The 26369-nt window shown below is 49.1% G+C and overlaps 1 protein-coding gene across 9 annotated transcripts in view; it reads left to right on the top strand.

Annotated features, from left to right (window-relative positions):
* Positions 1-26369, top strand: part of LOC149354042 (uncharacterized) — a 43503-nt gene that overhangs the window by 7407 nt on the left and 9727 nt on the right. For 2 of the 9 annotated variants that reach the window (XR_016291148.1, XR_016291141.1), the window contains exons 5-8: positions 5530-5656; positions 9924-10042; positions 21448-21556; positions 23536-23610. Coding sequence is in view for 1 of the 9 variants with exons in the window: in XM_089583016.1 (XP_089439142.1) it covers positions 5530-5638 (109 nt within the window). In the remaining 8 variants the exon portion in view is untranslated. The remainder of the gene's footprint in view (positions 1-5529; positions 5657-9923; positions 10043-21447; positions 21557-23535; positions 23611-26369) is intronic. The other 7 variants (XR_016291147.1, XM_089583016.1, XR_016291143.1 and 4 more) reach the window with 6 other exon arrangements.

Here is a 26369-nt window from a genome sequence, read left to right on the forward strand (position 1 = left end):
TGCCTTGCTGGCGTTGTTACACAACTCTCTCTATAGTGCAAGCATGCCGAGCATTTAGGTACATCATAGTTTTCAGAATTACTGTAAATTTGTTCACCGATTGTCTCTTTGTGAAGTTATAATTGATGATAAAGTGCCATAAGTTATTCCCGTTAAATAAGGATTTCTCGTAAAGTAGTTGGTGGAGCTAGGCGTTTTAAGTTAACGAATAAGCAGTAATTTACCCTAACGAGCAAAGTATTTTGTTCCTTTTTTTTCGCTAACGCCTACAACACTGTTTATATCTCATTATCACAATTGTTTTTATGACGTGACACGACTGTTCTTACGTCGCCGCGCACGTGAAAGTGCGTGGCGCGAAACGACTGCACCATGTGTCTGCGCACAGGCGACTTGGTGTAGAGAGAGGAACTCGAGTGAGACACAGCTGGAAGCATCGTGCCGCATGCTCTGCCGAGGCGCGATTGGTGGCCCCGAGAGGGACCGTTGAAAAAAAAAAGCTGCCGAAGCAGCTTTGAGAGAAGAGGAGGAGGAGAGGCGGCGTTGGGCGAGGAGACGTATGCAACGCCAGCCCGGGATCAGCCACTATTTCTCGAGCGGCTTGAAAAAGTGGTCAATGTGCCTCTGCGGGGCGCTACGTTGCCGTACAAGTAAGTCAGCTTGCACGTCGGCAAGGGTGACGTTCTCGCTGTACACAGCCGAAAGCACCATCAGAGCGCGGGTTAGTTCATTGCTAGTTGGCAGCACAGTCTCTGGCTCCTCACTGTCAGAGCCCGAGTCATCACTTTCCAGCACCTGGCGAACAATTTCGTCGTCGGTAAGCTCAGCGCAGAGCTCGATCTCGCTGTCAGCGTTGGCAAACTGCTCCAGCGACACTTCCACGGGAACGGCTCCTGCAGCGCGCAAGTGCTCGATGAGGTCAGCAGATGAAGACGGCTGATCAGATTCACTGGCGCTATCATCGGATGACGACGGCACTTCGTCTCTGATCGCGAAACCCGCGTGGCGGAAGCAATTCCGCAGTGTGTCCTCGGTCACCGCCTTCCATGCATCGGAAAGCATGCCGAGTGCAGACAGCAAGTTGACGCTGTAAGTTTTGCCGCTGTCCACGCATAACACCATGCGACTAAGCACGCGTGACCGATATAGGTGCTTGAGGGTCCGGATAACGCCTTGGTCCATGGGCTGTAGTAGGGACGTCGTGTTCGGCGGCAAGAATTCCAGCTGCATAGCTTTCAGGTCCCTGACATGGCCATGTGCAGCGCAGTTGTCCACCAGCATCAGAACTTTGCGCCCTTGGCGCTCAAACTTTTTGTCCAGCTTCCGGATGTAGCCTTCGAAAATCTGCTGAGTTACCCAAGCCTTCTTGTTGGCTTCGTACAGCACTGGAACACGCGCTCCTTTAAAACATCTTGGATTTTTTGATTTCCCGATCACCAGCATCGGGAGCTTTTCAGTGCCGAGCATGTTGCAGCCGACAAGGACTGTCAGCCGTTCCTTGCTGTGCTTGCCACCGTGGCAAGGGTCGCCAGCGAAAGCAAGGGTTTTTTCCGGTAACAGCTTATAAAACAGCCCGGTTTCATCACAATTAAATATATCTTCGGGCGCGAACTGCTGGAGCAATGACTGCAGCTTGCCACACCGATAGCTTTCAACAGCCGCCTCGTCAACCGCGGCACTCTCGCCGCACATTTTTTTGAAGCTGAGGTCGTGTCTCCGCTTAAAATTTCGGACCCAACCATTGCTTAACTTGCAGCCTTCAATATTCATCTGCAGCGCCAGTGTTTCTGCTTTTTTTTTTAAAACATCACCGGACACCGGCACCTGTCTGGCAATCATGGATTTCAGCCACACCAGAATGGCTTCCTCAAGCTTCGGGTAGGCACCTTGGCTGATGTTCTTTTGGCGGGATCCGGATGACTTCTCGGCGGCTTCTAGGAGTTTTACCTTGTTTTTTAGGTAATCCGAGATCGTCTGCTTCGAGATCGCAAATTGCTTGGCAACGTCCGCTTGCGATCGGCCACTTTCCACTTGCCTGATAATGGCGGCCTTCTTTTCTATAGTCAAACGGCTGTAATTTCCTCGCTTTAGTGCTTTCGTCGCGGAGGCGGACGAGGATGGCGTTATCGCGGACGAGGACGGCGTTATCGGCGCCATCGGTAACCGCCTGTAGTTGACGCGGCGATAACCAGCACAACACACCACACGTGAATCGACCACGGCGACTGACGGCTGTAAACAGGACCGTAGCACGGCAGAGCTAACACTGGCGGGGCGACGTAGGCACAAAGGAGGTGCAGTAAGCGATGCCTGCTATCGAGGCTATACTGGGTACGCTAGGTTCCGGTTCCGATGGCGTGATCAGGTTCCGGTTCCGATGTCGTGATCATATGACACGTGGGTTCGAGGTTGCAGAAAACCAAAATGGCGCTGGCGTTGTTTACGTTTTCGTTAGCTCTCGAGTCGCCAATCGAAAGAAAAAGTCCGGAAAATCGAAAGAGAAGGATTTCAAGCGTCCGAAATTTTGGTCGGTGTTATACATTGGCTCTATGGAGCGCGTGGCGGTGCCATGGCAAGGTCCGGATTTTCAGGCAGGTCCGGAAAATTGGGCGTCCGAAATATTGGTCGGCGACTGTATTATAAGTGTGCGGGAACTTGTTTTACATAAAATTAAATTACTTATTTGGAATCAGCACGCAAAAATAGGTGCTTCTTGAAGATTCCATTATTGTTGCTTAACAAATTTTTTTTTCTAAGACCAGCTTCCCCCCTTGAGCCTTAAATTTTGAGGGTGCACACAGGTCCCTGAAACCCTTGAAAACCCTTGATTTTAAAAACTCGATTTTCAAGGCCCTTGAAAGTACTTTTTTTTAAATCCTTGAAAGTACTTGGTTGAAAACTTTTGTTCCAAAGATGGAAATCGCGATTTGCGCTAAAAAAGCTTGCAAAAGTGGTGCAAAATTCTTTATAATTCTTTATAATTCTTTATTTTCTCGGCATGTATACTTCAACTTGATGTTCAAAAAAAAAATTCTTGGAAATTTCTTGTTTGGTGGATGTGCATTGTGGCTGGCCACATTGAGGTGGTGTAACGGCTGGTCAAAAAGGGGCAGCCGTATTGCCATCACCGTCCATTCGGCTTGTTTTGTGTTCCACGTGCATTGGCGGTTGACCAGATGTAAAGAATTCGCACAAACAAGTGAATGCAGCAGGTCTGCAATGCGAAAGAATGCCTGAGAAGTATAAATTTCAAAGTGCATGGCCGAGCCACGGCTTTTGCAAAAACTGGGTGGCAGCGGGTGCAACCAGTCCACACTGAGGGAAATGCAAACCATGCGGGAAATTTTTCGACCTGGTTGCCATGGCAGAGTCAGCTTTGAAAAGTCATAATTACCGTAATTACCTTTCCCAAAAAAGAGCACTTTACGTGGCAAGGCTTCAATCGGTGACCAGCGCCAGCGGGAAATTTGTGCCAGTCCAGCATCATTGTCTCTAATACTGGGCATGGGAAGATGGATCCCACCAGCCTATCAGAGTTTGAGAATATCAGGTAAAGTGTGGAAACGCTGCCACCGTATTGTCTTGTGGGAAAGTTCACAAGCTGCTAGAGGCTCTTGGCAGTGATCATATCACTAAATTCATTTGTGAGGGTGCAGCGAGAGGACAAAATGGGGGACCTGTGCACCCAACGCACGGAAGGCATATTAAAATCACCGCCAAGTATATGATCGGTCGTCTGCCTTAGGAGGGCACGAGAGAGGGAAATAAAACTTATCTGGACTGCTACAGCTAGGGCTACGATAGAATACTCCAAACGCAATATGTGTGGCATCATGCAGACTAACTCGGGACCACACATTTTCACAGTCAATATTTGAGCTATCTATTAAAGCTGGAAGTAGGACGTGAACTGCTCTGAGATTGAACCGAACGAACGAGCTTAAACAAGGCAGCGCTTAAATGAGTATTGGACTGGTTGACATTCCGCTCATCTGGGCTTGCAGGTCGAGTGCTATTTCGTTGACGAGGGCATCACAGGCTTTCTTACACTACGAGCCCGGTTGCAGTTGGACGCTACCTTTGCCCCGTGAGGGTAATGCACGTGGTGACAGTGTCTTCCTCGGCGAGTCATGCTCAAAGGGGACCGAAAATATGTTCGAATGTTGCAAGGTTGCAATTTACAAGAGCCTTTTCAAACCTTTTGCAGTTCGCAGGACCAAAGCATCAGGTGTGTTGCATGCATCAGACTGGGTTGCTGGGAAAGCCTTTGGTTCTGCCCTTGGAGGGCTTTTTGGGTTCCCCTAGCACTCGTATACATGCATACCTCAACCCTGTCTTTCCTTCACCAACTTTATTTCGGGGCTGACTGTTTCGAAATTGCTCATAGTAAACTGTTGCAGTGTACAGCCAGTCATTGAATTTGGGCGTTTGTTGACGGGCCATGCAGCTCTGCGCATTTTAAACAGATAGGGTTGGAAGCCAGGAAGACGTTGGGGTTCCCCAAGGCCAAGAAAGATTCAGAACGCCTGGCATGTAACAAGCTTTATTTACTTGACACCCTTTCGTGTTTTACTTGCCGTCGAATTTTCAGTTACGATGTTTAACTAGAGTTAGAGCATCCGGCGGTCAAACATCTCTGGTGTGGCTATTGCTGATAAAAGGAATAAGAGACCAACTGCATTGTGTGTTCGGAATTTACTGTCTGTCTTCTTAAAGGGGCCCAGAAACACAATCTTAGTTAACTGTTTTGCCTGTTGATTGCATACAGTGAGTTATAATGGTGCTATTAGCGTCGGTAACACCGCGTATATTCCGTTTTTTAATATTTTAATGTCCCCCCAAAAACAACTTCATGGCTCTGATGGTGTCGCCACACAGTGGCGGGTTTTTAGCAGCGGATATGACATCACCTGGTGCGAGCTTGATGACCGGACAAACAGTAAATATACTGCAAATTGTGTGAATAAATAGAGAAACATTTTGTCACCTGTCTGCGTTTTATATTATATCAACAAAGACAATTTTTTTGTCCTAGATAAAAGCCCTGCAAGGCAAGTAAAATAAAAATACACCACCAGGGGCGCTCTGGCACGGAAACAACGCTGCCAGTCTCACAGAGAGCAGGCAACCATGGAGTACAAACTTCCGCGACGTGCTCTGGCTGGCTGTTTTGATTGGTTGCGCCACGTGCCGTCATTGGGAGAGCGAAATAGGAGTGGGAAGCCCCGCCAAAATCGAGTTGAGGGCAGCGTTTTGTTTGCTTGTATTTTGAAATTTCTTCACTGAATAACTCCCGTTCCTGTGCATCGATTCCTGTAATTCTTTTTAAGTCAGCATCATTGTGACATAAAGAACCCACCTGAAGTATAGCCGGTATTCCCCCAGGCAGTGTTTCGCAGCCCCTTTAAACGACGTGCTCTATGGGCTAGCTCTGAGAGGCCGACCTTTGTGTGATAGAGGGATTCTGGGCTGACGTGGGTGGTGGTAAAAAGGTTTGACATTCTGCCATGCTCTCTTTGTTGCTTGCAGGCAAAGCCGTGCCAACTTGCCGGGATTGTTGGGTATGCAGACTGTGACGGTGTTGCTGACATACTCAGTGATGTGCTCCTGGGAAAGACTCTGGTTGCGGAGATCATAAATATGTGAGCCAGGGACTGTGAGTAGTGCAGGCGTCCTGTTCACGCATTCATTTGTGCATGCATTTGTGCATGTGTTTGTCTGTTATTTACATAGGCATGTGACCTCTGTGTGCTTTGTGCATGTGTTTGTATGTTCTGTACATAGACATGTGACCTCTGTGTGCCACAATAGCTTTAAAAAAAATAATCTTTACTGTTGTGGTGTTCGCTGTTAAGTTTCCAGAAGCAATCGGATTAAATTTTATTAATGAAGTCACAACCGAAACAACTTTTTTTTTAATTATGAAGTTAGGGGGCTGAAATTTGCAGAGCTTGTAGAAAGTGATCTTCTGTTATGAAATATGTGATCAGTTTTATGATATCTACAGTAGTTCAGTTTTTATGCTCTATGAAATGTATAATTAACTCCTTTTTTGTGCACACAATTTTTCTTAGTAATCATCATGACAGAGCATTTTAAAACACCCTGGGCTGTTCATTACAAGCCACAGAATGTTGAAATCTAGGTGGAATTATTTTTGTCTGCATCTTTCTCAGCCAAAAAATTTATGAAAATTAGGGTGTCATTTTCTTTTGTACTTCAGTCTGTTGGTATGATAATCTAGTAAAAATATGGTGAGACTAATTACATAAACAAGATTTCCACACTCTATGCACCCTAAGGAACATCTGTGCAAAATTTCATTGTGATCCAAGAAGTGTAAGAGGAAAAAATTGTGTGCACAAACTTTAAAAATTAGCAAAAACACCAATTTGAGAAAACCTGAATTGAAAGTTTGTTTATATGTTCGATGCCAAAATTCTCAATCAAACCACATGAAACTTGGTAGTAATGTAGTTCAACATGTTCAACATGCTAAGAACGCCACAAAACCTCGACAGCTGATCGTGTCGGTGTCCCACACCTATCGAACGGGCAGCGACCACCGCTTTCACATTGATAGCGAAACTATCGCGGGGGCTTCACTGTACCGCTCCGCGTCGCTGCCTTCACGGCTGTCAGCATCAGCACGTCGCGACGTATACACAGCAGAAATTGCTGCTGCCCGGCATGCTGCATTGGTAGTACACCTGGGCTCCAGGAGAGAAGCGAGGCTTTCCGCTTGTTTTCAACCTCGATCACCGCGAGTTCGCACTTCCCGCACGTCCCTCCCGCACATGGCACCGCTAACGAGTCGCTAACGAGTCGGATCAGCGCTTCAACTTCGCAGATAAGGACGCTTGCACGGGTTCTGCTCTCCCTATCTCGTCATCTTGGAACGCTGCCAACTTCTTCGACACGCTCACGAAGTGGGAAGCGTCACTGATAAAATCAGACGTGCTTGACTTGGCAGTGCTGAACAGCGTGGTGCTGCTGTTCCGCTGGCGTAGGGGGCCTGCAGCGTCCGCCGCGTTTGTGGCTCACCTTCGCTTCTCTTTGCGCTTACTCTTGTATGGGCACGCAGTCCATCATGGAAAAACTTCCGATAATATCAGAAACGCTGAATAGCCATGCGAGGCGATGCAACGCGAGCGGATACGAAACTGCAGGGGTGGCTACACTACACGGCGATAACCAATGGCGGCCTCGGGTTCGCGTCACGTGACATCAGGAGCGTTCGGAAGACACGGGGGAAAAATGTTTTCTTCATATTTTCCCGCTAAAATACGAAACTGACTGCTGTGCCTGTCGAAATAAGAAGGCTTAGACTACTTTTTACAAGTGGTTGCAATGGCGGCCGGCGCCGCAGCGCTGATCGGCGGCAGCTCAAAGATGGCCAAAATTGAGCAGCACGCGCGATTTTTTCGGTCACCGCGACTCATTTAGACGCGTTTTTGATTAACTTTTCGTACAAATCATGCCTTCATATTTTGCTGCATGAAAGCAGGATGTTCAAAGATGATAAAACAAGCGAAAACAGAAAATTGAAAAATTTCAAAATCCCGATTTTTCGGCCCGCGTCTCCCCTTAAGGGAACATGCAACTTTGCATGCTGATTCCAGATACGTAATTTAATATGCAATACGTCAGCTAACTTATGCCAAGGGTATGAAAGAAGTTCTCCTGCAGGGAACTTGTTAGATTGTATGAGATTGGTTTCTTTTTACATCAAGTTATGTAATAAGGGTAAAGTTATCATGCTGCCCCTTATAGAAGGCGAGTTATAGGATATCAAAATCATGAGTTTCTTCCCGTTTGTAAAGTGGCAAATTCAAAACCTTGTAACTCAACTTCTATGATAGGCAGGATATTAATTTTACCCTTACTGCATAGCTTGATGTCAACACGAACCAATGGCTTGCGCCTTAGCAAGTTTACTGCAGCAAAATTTATTGAAAGCTGTTGGCAAAAAGACACATAACATATATTATAAGTGCACGGGAACTTGTTTTACATAAAATTAAGGGGGGACACTGGTCTTGAAAAAAAAATTTTTATTAAGGAAGTCACAGTTACGAAATCTTCAGGGCATATGTATTTTTGTGTGCTGATTCTAAATATGTCATTTAATTTCATGTAAAACAATTCCTTGGGCACTTATGCAATCTTTATGCTAGTATTTTGCGGAGAGTTTTGAAGAAAATTTGCTGCGGGAAACTCGCTGAAATGTATGCCATTGGGTTCTCTTGACACCAAGGAATACAGTAAGGGTGAAATTGTCTTCCTGCCTATCATAGAACTTAAGTTATAGAGTTTTGAAGGTGTCGCTTCAGAAATGAGAAGGAAAATGTGTATTTCTGTGTGTGAAGTGGCAGCTTCAGTACCCTATTACTCAAGTTCTATGATAGCCAGGATGATAATTTTACCCTTATTGTATTCCTTGGTGTCAAGAGAACCCAATGGCATACATTTCAGCGAGTTTCTTGCAGCACATTTTCTTCAAAACTCTCCGCAAAATACTTGCATAAAAAGTGCATAAGTGCTCAAGGAATTGTTTTACATGAAATTCAATGACATATCTAGAATCAGCGCACAAAAATACATGTGCCCTGAAAATTTCACAACTATGACTAAATTAATAAAATTTTCTTTTCAAGACCAGTGTCCCCCTTAAGTTACTTATTTGGAATCAGCACGCAAAAATAGGCGCTTCTTGAAGGTTCCATTATTGTGACTTAACAAATTTTTTTTTTCTAAGACCAGCTTCCCCCCTTGAGCCTTAAATTTTGAGGGTGCACACAGGTCCCTGAAGCCCTTAAAAACCCTTGATTTTAAAAACTCGATATTCAAGGCCCTTGAAAGTACTTGCTTGTAAACTTTTGTTCCAGAGATGGAAATCGCGATTTACGCTAAAAAAGCTCGCAAAACTTGTGCAAAATAGACAATTCTTTATGTTCTAGGCATGTATGCTTGAACTTGATGTTAAAAAAAAAAATTCTGGAAAATTTCTCAACTTTGGTAAATGCGCGTTGTGGCTGGCCGCATTGAGGTGGTGTAACGGCTGGTCAAAAAGGGGCAGCCGTATTGCCATCACCGTCCATTCGGCTTGTTTTGTGTTCCACGTGCATTGGCGGTTGACCAGATGTAAAGAATTCGCACAAACAAGTGAATGCAGCAGTTCTGCAATGCGAAAGAGTGCCTGAGAAGTATAAATTTCAAAGTGCATGGCCGAGCCACGGCTTCATTGGCGGTTGACCAGATGTAAAGAATTCGCACAAACAAGTGAATGCAGCAGTTCTGCAATGCGAAAGAATGCCTGAGAAGTATAAATTTCAAAGTGCATGGCCGAGCCACGGCTTTTGCAAAGACTGGGTGGCACCGGGTGCAACCAGTCCACACCGAGCGAAATGCAAACCATGCGGGAAATTTTTCGACCCGGTTGCCATGGCAGAGTCGGCTTTGAAAAGTCATAATTACCGTAATTACCTTTCCCAAAAAAGAGCACTTTACGCGGCAAGGCTTCAATCGGTGACCAGCGCCAGCAGGAAATTTGTGCCAGTACAGCATCATGGTCACTAATACTGGGCATGGGAAGATGGATCCCACCACCCTATCAGAGTTTGAGAATATCAGGTAAAGTGTGGAAACGCTGCCACCGTATTGTCTTGTGGGAAAGTTCACGAGCTGCTAGAGGCTCTTGGCAGTGCACGGCCTTTATAGCAGTGTCCGTTCACTTCTCTTGACTGTTGTGGGAGCTCAGGTCCAGTTTTGCCAGATATTTATCTGGACCCTGCTTGACCTTGCAAACCGAACCTCGAACTGAAGCCGAAGCGAAGACCAAAGTGGCAGTGCACCTAATTCTCATTTTAAGCTAACCACACTAAATCATCTGCCCTTGTTTTTCTTTCTATTAATATTTGCAGGGCACCAACTGTCAGTGCATAGGCCTGAGTTTGGCAAAGTCTATGCCTGCCGGTACAGGGCGGACCTCTGATTCTACAGAGCCGTGCTGTCCTCTCCCGACCCGCTCCCATCTGGCGAGGTATGTTCTGGCACTCCCCTCCGTTGTGGGCCTCCTTGTCACCACGGCCTGTATAGCAGTGTCCGTTCACTTCTCTTGACTGTTGTGGGAGCGGTGGTGCGAGAGAGCGGTGCAGCAGGCGCAGCTTGTTGAGCGATCGGTGCGCACGAAGTCCGCTCTGTCGGAAAAGTCAGCGACGCAGCGCAAGTTTGAACTTCTTGGCCTCAGGAAAACGATGGTGAAATAGAACAAAATCTCCAACACGCGATCGATATTGTCCAGGATTACTCGGAATGGGCAAGACTAAAATGCTCGCCAAGCAAATCCGAACTTCTGGTGATCCGGGGGGCTAGCAAACACGATACCAACGCAGGAGACATTCACGTACTGGTAAATGAGACTCCGGTAGCCAGAGTTGACAAAATCAGGGTCGTAGGACTTATAATACAGGACAATAGAAAGAACACAGAGACAATAAACAGGCTTAAGTCCACAATTAACATGACAACCAGGCTCATAAGGCGAATAGCTAACAAAAGACGGGGAGTCAAAGAGAAAGATCTCTGCCGAATGGTTCAGGCTTTCGTGATAAGCAGAATAGTTTACGCCGTTCCCTACCTCAAGCTGGGGCTGGTGGAACAGAACAAAATAGATGGGATCATAAGGCAGGCATATAAAGCAGCATTGGGGCTGCCCCACTGCACTCCTACGGAAAGACTTCTTAAACTGGTGATCTACAACACCACCACGGAACTATGCGAGGCACATATACAGTCGCCGACCGTTTTTTCGGACTTGAAGGGACCCGAAAAATGGTCCGAATAATCGAACAGTCCGAAAAATCCGTGAAGCACAAAAAATCACTTTATTCAGAGGAAATCAGCTTAAAAAAGTCGCTGATTTTACCTTGCGGCAAATTTCTTTTGCTGGCGACGATTTGCGCTTGTATTTGCGCCAAAGTTGTCGTTTCGCTGTACACGCTGGACAGCAAGTTCACAGCGTTCGTAATTTGTGCAAGCGATGGCTGTGGTAGGCCGCCCGAGTCGTCGTCGGAGTCCGACTCGTCTTCAGGTTGAAGAACCTGGCGTACAAGTTCGTCGTCCGTGAGGTCCGCACACATATCGAGGCCGTCGTCCACTTCAACAAACTCGCGGAACGTGGAGCCCGTTGGAATGTCCATTCCGTTCCCGCGAAGGTCAACGATGAGGTCTTCGCCACAGTCTGCAGTCAAATCCTCAGAATCGTTGCAGTCTTCTACGTCGTCAAACACCGCTCTTCAAACACGCAAAAATGAGGCACTTTTCATTCAGAGCGGTGGAACCGCCGGACGCAAGGAACCGCCGGACGCAATCACAAAACGGCCAAAGGATTGACGGCGCGCCACTCGGTTGACGCGGTCGGAGAAACTCGTGTGACAACACGGCGAATGGCGAACGTATGAGACAAAGCACAAAGGGATAGCTACCCGCGTCAGCGTTGGCGACAAAAGCAGGTTGACGGCGATGACAATCCGACTGCCACCTCGAAGTGGCAGAAATTGCAGGGACCTCTACTGGCAAAAATGGGGCACCGAAACCATGTCAAGCCAATCCAACTGCAGAGCCAATCCACCTCAATCCAAGATGGCGCCTGTTGTGCCGGCGAAAAGCCGATAAGATGGCAGATTTTGGCCTGCAGGCGACTGAAATTAGTCCGAAAAATCGAACTTTCGGACTTTTAAAGTCCGAAATATCCGTCGCGAATATGTATGCGCTTCTATGGGGTGACTGACGGTGCCTCACTGAAGTCCGAAATTTCCTACAAGTCCGAATTATTGGAGTCCGAATTACCCGTCGGCTACTGTATTTGCGCAATTAAGGAGGCTTGCGACCTCACCCCCGGGGAGAAAGATCGTGAGCAACCTAGGATTACATGATAGAATTCCGGAAAGAAACGCGGAGGCAAAATTACAGATTGAAGTTAGAAAATTACTCACTATTAAACCACTTCCAAAAAACATGCACCCTGCTTTTCACGAAGGCAGGAGGAGAGCCAGAGCAAAGGCCCTTGAAGCCAAGCTCGAAGGCTCGGAATACACAACCTATGTAGACGCGGCGGAATACGAAGGAGGCGACTCCTTTGTGGTCGTGGCTGTGAACGACTCGGGTCAAACATTAACGGCCGGTTCGGTCAAAACAAAAAACTCAGGGACAGCGGAGGAGGCGGCTATCGCCATGGCAATGGCCAGCACCAAAGCAGTCACCATAATTAGCGACTCCAAGGTGGCTATCAGCAATTTTGCGTGGGGTATGATCTCCCAGGAGGCAGAACGAATCTTAAGACATAAAGACTGGGACCAAAGAGAGGTGGAACTAATATGGGTCCGGCACACTCGGGGAACAGGGGAAACGAGTTGGTTCACAGTATAGCTCGAGGTTATGTCAGCCGAGCAGTGAGCCGGGTTGAGTCCCCAAATTTCACGAGAGATGCATTCATATCATTTCACGAATACACCAATCAGTTTAAACTGGAAAGGAGGATCTATCCGCCACCAGACAAAAAGCTCGACAAAAGCCAGGAGGTAACGTGGCGTCGGCTCCAGACGCGAGGCTTCTTTAGCCCGTCGAGACTAGCACACATGTATCCAACACAATACAACGCTACTTGCAAACAATGCGGCGAGATAGCCGGATATGACCACATTTTATGGAGCTGCAAAAAGGCGCCGCCACCGGTGGACCTACTACCAGTCCCTTCTCTAGAGCGGTGGGAGGCTATACTGGCCAGCTCAGACCCGTTGACGCAAGTCCGGGCCACTGAGTGGGCTCACAAGGTCGCCAAGAGCCATGGGCTCGAAGCCACCTAGTATAATGCCCACTAGGGCTCAGTGCTGACAACAAACGTTTTCCAATCCAATCCTTGGCCTCAGCGCGGAGTGCCAGACCGGTGATGCTGGTGCTGAGTTCGTGATTGTGGACATGAAAGTTTTAAACAACTTTTTAGCGCAAGCTAAGTGCGGGACCTGCGGCGCAGGAAGTTGACTTTGAGGAAGGCGCCCTGCGTTTGCGCAAGGCTAATGGACCTCATCTAAAGAGCACTAATACGAGAAGCTCACAAGGCGGCACAAAACGGGAGCAACTAAAGATTACAGTCCTGGACTGCTATGGAGACGTTCTCCAGCGGCACAGGGCAGCGTGCTGCCTTACATCCAGGCGGTTTTTCTCAAAGACAGAGTAGAAGAACGGTCCTTTTCAGGACCATCCAACTGCTTGCCATGGTGGGGGCTCGGATCTCTTTGGCTCCAGACCTCTAGGTCCCTCAGAAAACAGTTTTCAGGATTCCAAATATTGCCTTTAGAGCTCAACACCCTAGCCCTGCACTCCATTGTCAGTAAAAAAATGTACTGATAACTTCGTTAGAAATCATTTTTTTTACAACTTCATCACACTTTCACCTTCGACATTCTTTTTTAATAATGTTTCCTCGGATGGAATAAGACACTTTTTGTTTTGTTTTGTAGGAAAACAGATAGGGAACATCTAAATAAAATACGTTGTTGAAGATTCCCCACAAAATTTCCTGTAGTCAGTGTCAAAACTTTAAATGCGATTTTCTCAGCTTCGCGCTTCTTGCCAATGTCACTAGCCTTACGGAACTTTTCATTCTGTTTTTGTGGTCCAAGCTTAATAAATTTTACACCGTTGAATTCAGAAAGAATTGAACTGTGGAGCTATGCTATTTTTATGTGGCTAAGTTGAACACACCAAATTTCGCAGACAATAATACCAGCTAATTATATTCCAGAATTGTGATGCATCGACATAATTGAACATTTTTATATGACGATGTACCTTAATAACAATATAAATAGCGTAGCTCCGCATGGCAGGTCTTTGGCTACATTTTAATCGTAACCAAAAAATATTGAGGGAAAGTGTCTTAATGACCCGTAAGAAATTACCTAATTATGCTTCAGTTATTTTCTTATACGTTGAGAACTAATTGAGATAAGCTGAAACTAATTACATTTTTGAAAACAGGAGGAAGAAATACATATGCACAGCAAATTTGATTACAATATCTCTAATAATAAAAATTTTCGTTTTAAGACCAGTGTCTCCCCTTAATAAAAAAGGGGTCAAGGGCACCAAGGACAACTTCATCTGTCCTGGCCTCTGGGATCCGTGCCAAAAAACTTTCAACACTTCGCAGTTTACTTGCAGAATCGATTGGTGATCGCAACACCGGTGTAAATTTTGAAAGTGTTTTCTAGGTTATAAAAGCCCAGTTTTCAGTGAAAATGAAGGCGAATTCTAGAGGGTCGTGTACTGTGCGATGTCAGTGCACGTTAAAGAACCCCAGGTGGTCGAAATTTCCGGAGCCCTTCACTGCGGCGTCTCATAGCCCGAGTCGCTTTGGGACGTTAAACGCCAGAAACCATAACCATAAACCGGAGTCTTTCTTTTTGGAGCACGGTAATCGATCGGTGCAGTTTCCTTTCGGCACAGATCTCGGAGGCCAGACTACACTGCCCTTCACTTGATTACAATATGTCTTCAGTGTTCCTTTGACAGTGGTGCATTGCGTGGTTGAATTCATTTCTGGAAACCTTAGTGTCAGTCACAGGGTCACAGCTGATGTGAATTGCAGGTGTGCTACAAATTCATAAAGTTCCCTGGAGTGCGCCATATACGGCATTGAGAGTTCTAAATTGCAGGCATCTCCTGCACCTGTGCCTTGCACACAGGTTCTCGATCCCAAAACGACAAATCCAAACTACGTTTCACACAGAAGCAGGCAACGCTGCCAAAGCTGGCACGTCTGTTCATGCAGGTCGAGTCCGCGCCCAAAAAATAGTTCACCATACGACCCAGGTGAACACAAGCATATTTCATTGCAACAAATCTGGGGCACTGCCACTGGCAGCCTCCTCCGCTTAGTTCTACCTCTTAACACATTTTAATCCTGAGACTCGAGAATTTGGGAAGGAAGGCTGATATGCGGCTGGTAGGGAGAATCGCTCAGCCTCCATCCGCGCCTAAAAAGTAGTCCACACTCGATGAAAATTATGGACACAGGCCCCGAACGCTGACCGCCTCATGGGTATAACCATGATTTTCAGTGCTACCATTTCGCTTTATGTATTTCGCTCTTTGTTTTCATCCAAGCACAGGCGCTTCGAGTAGAACGAATGTTAAGAGGCGGAGCAACATGGATTCGCGGATGCTCTACTTCCGCAGCTTCTGCAGCGTTGCCTGCTATCTATGAAAGAAACGGAGGATCTATGTGGGGCATATGGAAGTGAGCTCATAACTTTCTGTTGCGCGAAACTTGAAATATCTAAGAAAAAGGCATTTTACCCAGTTTTTTGTCGAGCTCATTATCTTTGGAAGACTTGACTTCAGGAGAATATGCCATAGTAGATCCTTCATGTGCCTTAAGGTTCCTAAAAGAAATGTATTGAATAAATTGTAGGTGCCTTAATTCCAATTCTAACGCGTGTCTGTTCTTACCGCGCTTTCAGATGTGCATCCGATTGTTACGCGCATGCTACTTCGAATTTCATTTTGAATTCAGTATTGGAAACTTCTAGTCCTTTGAGAGAACTGAAATTTGTCATCCTGTGTCCAATGTGTGATAGTCATAGCTGCCTGTGTACCTTGTGGGTTTCTAAGTGGACACAGGCCACCACCCACCGCGGGTTCGAGCTTCGCGCGAGCCAAGGGCCCCGATCAGCCGTCACCACACACACACTGGGACACCGATGCAGTGCACTCAGCCTCCGCTGGGAGGAGAGCGATTCGCCGCAAAGAAATAGGCCTCTAAGTTCACAAAGGAGACGTTTATTCACATCGTCCTCCAGCAGGTACACACGCACTCAATAGTCACCCCGTCCCGGGGGCGCGCGAGGAGCAAGGCTCCGCTGCGCGCACGAAGCGACTCGAGTAATGCGCACCGCTAGCACGCCGCTGCAGGAGAATGTCCCCGCGGCAGTGCTGTGATCTCTCTCTCGTGTCGACCGTTGGGCCGGTTGCGAGAGAGAGTGGGCATTCAACGCAAGGTACGCCTGTCAGAGGTCGCTGGACCCCGCTGGACAGGCTCGAGCCGCTGCAGGTCAGAGGACACGTGCGGGCGAGCTCGAGTAAGCACTGGTCCGAGCGGCAAAGGCCGGCAGGGACAAACAGTAACGTACGCACCTTTCGCTGTCTCGGAGGGATCTCTCTCTCTGGGCCCCGCTCGGACGGTCGCGGGATCCGCGGCCGCCAAAACGGGTCCCGGATTCCCGCCAAAAGGCGCCAATGGCAAAGGCCCTTGGGGAGCCGGGGCGGAGCTGTGGCTAAATGACAGTGATTAGTCACCCAGCCGCCTCTCCACCGCCTGAGGCGGGAGCAAGGGAAAGAGGAGAAACAACGCGGGCGGCCGGCACAGCCGCGCAAAGGCGACGGCGGAAAGCCAGATTCCCACATCCCCCTCTCCTTAAATGCCCTCCTACCCATCGGCAAAGCACGCGGCCAAAATAAAGAAATCAATACACAAAAAAAAACTACACTTCAGTTCCAAAATAAAGAAATGAATACACAAAAAAAAACTAGCTACACTTCAGTTCCAGCCAGAACAACGTAAAAAAACAACGCACAGACAAAGAAAAAACAAGGCAAACAACACTTGCATACGCTTCAGTAAATCAAAAACAGCTTGCAGATTATATACATGGTACACAAGATGTGAATTCAACTGTACAGCTATGTGACAGGTGGATGTCAGCCTCAAAGTTCGATGGCGCGGCAAATTGGGCCGGTCGGCGACTCACCGCTCGCAGACTTCAAGTTGAACGGGTTGGGAGGGCCGACGACTGATGGCGGTCTTCTTTCCGTTGATGTATGGTGCGTTGATGACGACGGGGCCGCGGCAGAGCACTGACCTCGCGCCCTTGGACACGACCGGTCGGGCACAAGAAAGTTAGTGCACCCCTTTCACGCCGGCTGACACGGGTGAGGACGTTCGGCGGCGTCCTGATGTGTAACCTTGGCCACAGCGAGGGGTCCTTCTCATCCTCGCGCTCACGCAGAAGCACACAACGGCACAACTCACAGGCGTCGCCTTGGCTCATGGTTACGCGCGCACACAGCCACAGCCACAAACACGCATACACCGGCACGTGCGCGGACGCTGGTCGGCGACAACGACCCCCCCCCCCCATCAGGAGCGTCCAGATGCGCCGCGGCGAGGGTCAAAGGGTGTACTTTCCGCCCCCCATCGTCCCAAACGCCCCGCCAACTTCCCCTCCATGCGGGCCGCACAAAACTCGCACCGCGACACACGGCTCCTTAACGAGCCAACCACCCACAGTCGGGCCGGAAATGAGGAAAGGCGCGGTACAAACGACACCCATCTTTTGCTTCTAGAAGATAAGAGCAAGCAGGAGCGGGCTGAAGTTTGCCTATGTACATCTCGGTACGTTAGAACAAAAACAGACGAGCTAGCGGGAAACGAAAGTGGCTAGAAACTGACTCAAGCAAACAAATAAATAAACTGATAAACACACAAGGCTGGAACTGAGCATGCTGCCAAAACAACAACAACAAAAAAAATAACACACCGTGCTTCGCCTGGGTAGGGCCTGACGAGAAAGCTCGCCAGCTAGCTGAGGCTGCGTGCCTTCGGTTGCGGAAGAGTCCGCCGTCCGGCATCAATCACGCCGGTGACCGTCGCCTCAGATTGTACCGGTGCTCCGTACGCTTGCGTTCCGCAGCACCAGTTGTGCCTTTGCGCTTGCCTTTGATACCAACGGGCACCGGCGCAAGCTCGTCAGACCGTGACGCGTAGGCCTTCAGGTCTATGAACCCCTGCTTGCTCCTGGGGAAAGGCCCCATCAAATCGCAGGTGGCCATCTGCCACGGACGCACACTGTCAATCGGTTTCATCATTCCAGGCGGCTTGCCGCCCCGTGACTTCACCGCTTGACAGACATGGCAGGAACGGCAATAGCGGAAAATGTCACGCTTCATGCCGGGCCACGTCACCGAATGACTCAGTTTCGCGAAAACTTTGGAGCCACTCAGATGACCGGCCAGTGGTTCGTCATGAGAGAATCGCAAAAGTGCGCCTCTCAGACTTTTGGGGATAACCACCTAGAACGGGTCGATGGACTCGTCATCGGTGGCTATGTACTTCAGCACGAGCCCGTCATGGTCCAGCAAATATGACTCCCCGGGGTTCGCCGCGACACACGCTGGCTTCTGCCCCCCTGCGCCCGCTACAATACAAGTAGCGTCACGGCGCTCCGTCTCCCTGAGACCGTCGCTCACCTCGCGACAAAAGGGGTCATTTTGCTGGGCTTTCAGTAGCTCTTACGGCTGAAAACGATTCCAGTCATCCCAGAGGGGAGCATGGTCTCGTCCCCACTCAGGTTTGCAGCCAAAATTTCCGTTCGCGTCGGCACTTCCGAGGCGCTCACGAAGAGCTTTGCCTCTCGACCGCTTTGCGAAGCGCTGCTTGCCTGGTTAGCGGAATGGGTTAACCCGTTTGCGGGCTCCCCCTCCTTGCCGCCCGGCGGCTCGTCCGCTGTTTCGCCCCCTCCGCTTACAGGCGTCAAGGCGCCGCTGGCGAGTGGGGCACGGGATAGCGCGTCAGCTACCACGTTCGTGCTCCCCTTTCGATACTGCACGGAAAAGTCGTAATGCTGTATCAGGAGAGCCCAGCGCGCCAGCCGACCCGCAGGCTCGCGGAGCCGCATCAGCCAACTGAGCGCACTGTGGTCTGTCTGCACCACGAATTGCATTCCATCAAGGTAGACGTCAAATTTACGCAGTGCAAACACGATGGCGAGGCACTCCTTCTCGGTCACGGAATAATTCCTCTCCGAGGGCAGCAAGGAGCGGCTGGCAAAGGCCAGCGGTTGCAGCACGCCATCGAATTCCTGTAGGAGAACTGCTCCTAAACCCAGATCGCTCGCGTCAGTCTGGACTACGAACTGTCTGGTCAGGTCGGGTAGCCTGAGCTGCGCTGTCTCGGCAATGGCACTAGACAGGAGGCGAAAGGATCGCTCTTGCTCGGGCTCCCATCGCCACGCGGCAGTCTTTCCCAAGAGCTAGGTCAAGGGTGCCTGCACGCGGGCACAGGACGATAAAAGGTGGCCATTCCCACAACTGGCGCCCAACGTGCTAAGTCATTGGCGCTTACGCCTTTGATGGCACTTTAGCCGAGCAGGTCGCCTTGACGATCACGCTTGCGCACCGTGTCTACCACCCCCAGCGCGGCACTCGGCAGCTACATGTCGGCTCCCTACGGAGTTGTAGCGTCGTTTGATCCGCTGGCTGCTGTTCCTTCGAATAGCTAGACACCGTGGTTGGCCGCGGCCCCCATTGGGGTTTACGGTGACACAACCCAAAATGTTGACCACGTGGCTCCCATTGGAGCTGTATCGGAAGCACCCTGCGGTGCATCCGCTGGTCACATGCCTCAGCTGTGCACGCTTTCCGCCCAGTGCGAAAGCAGTTCGTGTCACGCTGCCGCAACCGGCAGTTTCGAACAGCAGCAGCCGTGCCCCGCGAGCAGTCAATTCTGCTCTGGGAACGGCGAGGCGCTGGCCGGTTCCCTGTGGAAACCGCGCCGCTCATCGAACTAGGAGCCTTGCCTCCCTCGTTCGTGCAGCCCGCCCAAGCCTCCACTGAGGCAGGGGTGCAGTCGCTGAGGCCGGGGCTCCATTGAGCCAGATGCGGAGAAACTTCGAGCCATACTCGAATTTCCCGCGCCCAAGGACGTACGCGGCCTGCGCCGTTGGGCGCCAGTTGTGGGTTTCTAAGTGGACACAGGCCACCACCCACCGCGGGTTCGAGCTTCGCGCGAGCCAAGGGCCCCGATCAGCCGTCACCACACACACACTGGGACACCGATGCAGTGCACTCAGCCTCCGCTGGGAGGAGAGCGATTCGCCGCAAAGAAATAGGCCTCTAAGTTCACAAAGGAGACGTTTATTCACATCGTCCTCCAGCAGGTACACACGCACTCAATAGTCACCCCGTCCCGGGGGCGCGCGAGGAGCAAGGCTCCGCTGCGCGCACGAAGCGACTCGAGTAATGCGCACCGCTAGCACGCCGCTGCAGGAGAATGTCCCCGCGGCAGTGCTGTGATCTCTCTCTCGTGTCGACCGTTGGGCCGGTTGCGAGAGAGAGTGGGCATTCAACGCAAGGTACGCCTGTCAGAGGTCGCTGGACCCCGCTGGACAGGCTCGAGCCGCTGCAGGTCAGAGGACACGTGCGGGCGAGCTCGAGTAAGCACTGGTCCGAGCGGCAAAGGCCGGCAGGGACAAACAGTAACGTACGCACCTTTCGCTGTCTCGGAGGGATCTCTCTCTCTGGGCCCCGCTCGGACGGTCGCGGGATCCGCGGCCGCCAAAACGGGTCCCGGATTCCCGCCAAAAGGCGCCAATGGCAAAGGCCCTTGGGGAGCCGGGGCGGAGCTGTGGCTAAATGACAGTGATTAGTCACCCAGCCGCCTCTCCACCGCCTGAGGCGGGAGCAAGGGAAAGAGGAGAAACAACGCGGGCGGCCGGCACAGCCGCGCAAAGGCGACGGCGGAAAGCCAGATTCCCACAACCTGAAACCCTGTGAAACGATAAGTAGCTGAATGCATCGCAAACCCATGCTTCAAACTGTGGACTTGCTTAGATTCACCTCTTAGGCATGAACGTCAGCTTCTTTTTTTTTATAATGCAAATTTCGGGCGGTGCACAAATTTTTGTGAACATGAGATTTGTGTCAATCTTTCTTGTAGCTGGGGCTTTTTCTGATGCCCTCAGGAGTGCAAAACTTAATACAATCCCGGTATATCGAACAATTGTAGCGGCACTCCCGCGGGGAGTTGCCGTCCGCAGAGACGTGTTCGCGGCATGGCATTGGACGCCTTCCGACAGCGTTGGCACAGTGAAACCACATGAAGAAGTAAACGCGTGGTTTGCTAGCCTTCAGTCTCCCATATTCTGTTACCATGCGACACCGCTGTCGTGTGGTAAAGGGAACTTTCGGTGCACAGCTCTTTGTGGTGAAAAACCAACCTGTCTGGCCGAACAAAGCCTGGCAGCAGCCCTCGCCTGGTGTGCTTCGCTGCTGATTGGAGCTGCGGAAATTATCTGTATCTTAATTTTAATGAGAGATTATTCAATTTATAGTGTGCTGTCAACACGATTAGACCTCTTATGACAGGCAGTTAATAATTTCAAAGTGCAGTCTGCTGCGGCTGCCATGTGCTAGGCCTATTGAGTGGCGTGCTGCCAGCATGCTGGCGGGTGGCGTGGTGCTGCAAGAAGCATGTCACTGGTGTGGACGCAGTGCATCCTTGAGTCTGTTTCACCATCCCCTCAGAGTCCGGCATATCCGGGACAGACTGTATGGCCTGTCATCTCGGACACAGTCCAATTCTTTCCCTTCTCTCTCTCTTGGTTGCAGTTTCAGCTGCTATTCATCGATTTTGGCTACGAGGACCGGGTGTGCCTGTGAGAGCTGAGAAGCGTGGACAGTCTAGGCGACTTCATAGTGCGCCTTCCATACCAGGCATGTTTTCAGCCCGTTTTACTACGTCAGCTGTAAAGCCTTGCGACCAAAAAGCCGCTGTCTCTGTGCCCAAAGCTTTCCACCTTCTTCCACTTTCCAAAAGGTCATCTCCCACAGTCCAGAAGAGGCTTGTGCGAATATTCTATTGAATAGTAAAGTAATCAGTATTCAGTTCGATCAGAATGTTTGGTATTTGAAGGTATCGAGAGTATTCGTCTCAAGCGAATGTTTGTGGAGGGCCACTTCGTATGGCATTGCTTGTTGCGATGCTTGCAGTATGTCGCCATGTACGGGGCACGGATCCTGCAGAGGCCCCTCTTGAGGCTTTTTTTTTTATATGCGGCCCCTCAACACCGGTGATGGTAAAGTAAACTGGTTGATGTACTATTTCTTACGTGATGGCACTGCAGTGCGCACCCAGCTAAAAGCCCCAACCGCAGAGCGACACAGTTGCATTTACCGCCAGCATTGTGATGCACAGTTTTGTTGCCTTCGACCGCCACTTGCAACTTCCATGCCTTCCTCTCGCATGCAGTCAGGCTGACTAAGTGCCAACCAGACTGCTGTAAAAGGTAAAACGGGTGGGGGGGGTCAATGAATAGCTGGCAATGTACAGTATTATATGGCACATTATTGCCTTTGTAGAGCTTTTAGGATGGGCTCGAAAACAATTTGTGTAATTTTTGCACCCTCTTTTTGAAGCCGCAGAGAAAAAAGTGCTCAAATTATGAGAGTAAATACTGTAGTTGCTTTGAAATTATTTCAAGAAAAGTACCAATATTCGCACAAGCTTACTCCAGAATCCTGCTAAAGCAGGCTTGCCAGACCGAAAACAGTTGAGTGTAGTAGGGAAAGCAGTAAAGGGCAAACAGATGAAGAACTGGATAGCTCGAAACAGCGAGTAGTGAGGGCGTGGTGGTGATGGTGGCTGCTGCTGTGTAAAGAGGCTGCATGCATTAAAGTATTGTAGTCGGTTTGCTCTGTTGTTGCTTATCTGAAACATTGCTTCGTAAATAACGTCTGCGTATGCGCTGCTTTTGTCCTGAACGTGAAATCTGCGTTTTTTTGGAAGTCCCTCGTCCTATGCGAGGAGCGAATAGTTCGAGGTTCGTGAGAGATTGTTGGGAGTTCTCGAGCTTTCACCTCTCGTCATATTCATATAAGTAAATACTGCCATTCCTACTGATGTACATAACATCAGTGGCATAAAAATGACAGCTATCACATAACATCATGAAAAATCCTTAAATTGCGATTTTTTGCGCAGTCGCGGTAAAATACGGGTCTTGATTGTAAATTATTTAGTGGTTGTAGGCAAATGTCAGTGGGTGATCTGTGTATATTCGTCTCAAAGCATCATTTTCACTGAAGGAAAAAAGAATTAAATTGTGTAACCGCACATTCAAACATTTAGAGAGGCGTGGCAAAAACCAATCTCACTCTCTCCAGTTTAACGTCCCTAAATGACACTTAAGCAATAGATGCCATAGTGGAGGACTCCAGAGTAATCACCTAGGGTTATTTGATGTTATTGCGCTGTACACAGGTGCCCCTTGCATTTCTGTATGATGTCAGCGCATGTTAAAGAACCCCAAGAAGTCTAAATGAACCTGGAGCCTCCACTGCGGTGTCCCTCATAGCATGTGTGCCACTTCGGGACATTTATTTGAAGTGGTTACTTATTTATTGTTTTCGCCACGGCTGTTTTGAAAATGTGCAGTTATTTATGATAGAAACGTGCCTTAACAAGTATCAGCAATGTGCAGCAAAAGGTCGTTGAAATTTTTGAACTATTATGATCTTCACGAATGTGCAATTTAAAGAAAATCAATTAGGAGCCACTGCGTGTCATCATTGACACCAGTGTTTTGTGTGGCTCCATACAGCACCATTAACCTTGTCTGTTTGGTACGGGTCTTAAAATGTGAATGTTATAATGCCTGTTTCTACCTAAACTAAATGCATCTCTATTCACACAGACAGTTGCAGACATGCAAGAGTCTGTGGGAGTTCCTCGTCATTTCAGACTGACCCCAGACAGAGAGCTCCTTGCAGCAGGTAACAGAACTTGATGTGGACTGCGATGAGGAAGCAGTCAGGTTGAGATCAGCCTGTTTTATTGCTCAAAAAAATTCTGCGACACCCTGCCTTCTTCCATTAGGCGTGAACATAACGAAACACCCCCTCGTCACGTTCAGAACTGAGGATTGGGCGGGCGGCATTCAGGGCATCCCAGTGAGTGAGTGAAGAAACTTTATTTCCGCCAGAAGAAGACCGGTGCCCCTCCGGGTCTGCACGCAGGCGTCCGGGGAGGGGCAGCGTCGCAGCTGGAAGACTAGCAACGGTATAGTCGCGCAGCTTCTGCTGCCAGGCGGGTAGCGTATCGTTGTATGCTAAGGTCGGCACTTCTGAGTATGGTCTCCCATTCCTCTGCATTATTGATTCTGCCATATCCTGGGGCACTGGGGCATCTCCATAGTATGTGTTCGAGTGTAGCGGTATGCCCGCAGAACTCGCACACCTCCGCATCCTCCCTCGTGTCACCTCCTGTCCAGCTCCTCCAGAGCGGGGATGCGAAGTTTCTAGCTTGGAGTCTTCTCCAATCATAGGCCTCAGCCGAGCTAAGCGATCTATCCGGAGGAGGATAGATCCTTTTGTTCTTTTTCTGAATGTCTGTGATGCTATTAAAGGTATTTGTTTCTTTAGTGCTGATTTCGTGTGAGGTGTCCACGGCTCCCCGGGGTAAAGAGGAGCGGGCGAGCCTGTGGGCGGCCTCGTTTCCAACCAGACCCGAGTGGGCTGGGGTCCAGATAATTAGAATATTGTGGGCTGGGATAAAGTCTTTTAGATATTTAGCCGCCATTTCGTGGATGCGTCCCTTGCTGTAATTTCTAATTGCGGCTTTGCAGTCGCTTACTACGTATTTGGTACCTGGCTGAGTTAGAGCGATCGCTATTGCAACCTCCTCCGCCACAAGGGGTTTTAAGTCAAGGTGTCTTACAACGCGCAACGTTCTGCCTGAGTCCCCGACGGCTACGGAGACGGTGTCTCCTAGCGTGCCTACCGCGGCATCAGTGTAGGCCACGGTTCCCTGTGGCATCTTGCCTAGCTTAGCAGTCAGCTGTGCGACCCTGCTTTTCCATCTGCCTTTGCCGTGGATGGGATGCATGTTTCTAGGTATGGGAGCGATAATAAGATGCTCTCTTATTTCTCTTCCCAGATCTGTTCTGGTGTTCACTGTGCTATCTACGGTTGCCCATTTCGCTAGCTCTAGGTATTTCCTTCCTGCGGGTGTGGATGTTAGCCTTTCGATTTGCGATGTTCTAACCGCTTCAGTCAGTTCTCTCCAATTGTTATGCAGGCCCATTTTCTCCAGTATATCATTGGACGTGGAAATGGGCAGCCCTAGCGCTCGTTTGACACATTTTCTGATGATTGTGTCTTATGCCTTCATCGTTAGCAGGATATGCTACGCAACCCCATTCCTGAAAATAAACAAAACCGAAGAAAAGGGCATCCCAGCTTGCCTGTGCAAAAAGCAAAACAATGTTCAACAGTCTAGCAAGGGAACAGCACTTCACAATTGGTAGCAAAGTTCTGGAAGTGGTAAGGGAATACGTCTACTCTTCTAAAGACAGGTCTACTAAAATAATACGTCTAGGCCAGGCAGTGGCTGCTGGTTCGCATTATGAGGTGGAAATGAATGGAAGAATAAGAATGAGGTGGAGCGTATATGGCACATTCTCTCAGAACATGAATGGCAGTTTACCAATATCCCTCAAGAGAAAAGTGTACAATAGCTGTATCTTATTGGTACTCACCTGTGGGGCAGAAATGTGGAGGCTGACAACGAGGGTTCAGCTTAAGTTATAGACAACGCAGCGAGGTAAGGAAAGAAAAGTGATAGGTGCACCATTAAGAGACCGAATGCGGGCGGAGTGGGTGAAGGAACAAACGCGGGTTAATGACATCCTAGTCGAAATCGAAAGGAAGAAATGGGCTTGGGTAGGGCGTGCAATGCGAAGGCAAAATAATTGCTGCCCCTTAAGAGTGGATCCCAAGAGAGGGCAGGCGTAGCAGGGGGCTGCTGAAACTGAAACACATGAAACTGCAGCGTTATTGATTATACTTCCGAACTAAAAAAAAAGGCTGGAATTGTGTGTGTACAACTTTTCGAAAATTGATTGGCTAGGTATGTTGGTAATACAAAAAATACAAGCAAAATAAAAATGAGCCGCTGCACTGAGGCTGAAGTTGATTACAAAACAAGAGTCAAATATACAAGACTTTGCACATATTCTTAGCTACCATTCTTCCGATTTTCAGCTTTGTACATACAGTCAAGCCCACTTATAACAATATTCAAGTGCCATGGAAATACAGTAAAAGCTCGTTAATTCGAACTTCACGGGACCGGGAAAAAAGTTCGAATTATCCGATGTTCGAATTATCGAATGGCCGCGAATAAACCGACAAGAACCATTTGCATTACGGTATATGTAGGGTATTTACTCGCATAACGAACCCACTCAAATAATGACCCCCCCCCCCCCCCCCCCTTGATTTTCGCCTAAGAATCTAAAAAAAAAAGCGTCAGTCGTTAACGCTTCCCTCTGTTTGGCACCGTCACGGCCCACAACGCATTTCTTGGCGCTTTTTTTTTTTTTTTTCAGATTCTTACGCCGGGGGGGGGGGGGGGGGGGGGGGGGGGGGGTAGCTCCAGCAAGGGGGAAGCGAACTTTGGCAGAGTGCCAGCGCTTGTTCGGTTGTGCAAGCCCTCGTTTTCAGTATGTTCGCCTTATGTGCCATGGGCGATT

This window comes from Amblyomma mixtum, chromosome 3 (assembly GCF_055824585.1).
Source record: "Amblyomma mixtum isolate Tamu chromosome 3, ASM5582458v1, whole genome shotgun sequence".
Taxonomy (NCBI): Eukaryota; Metazoa; Arthropoda; class Arachnida; order Ixodida; family Ixodidae; genus Amblyomma; species Amblyomma mixtum.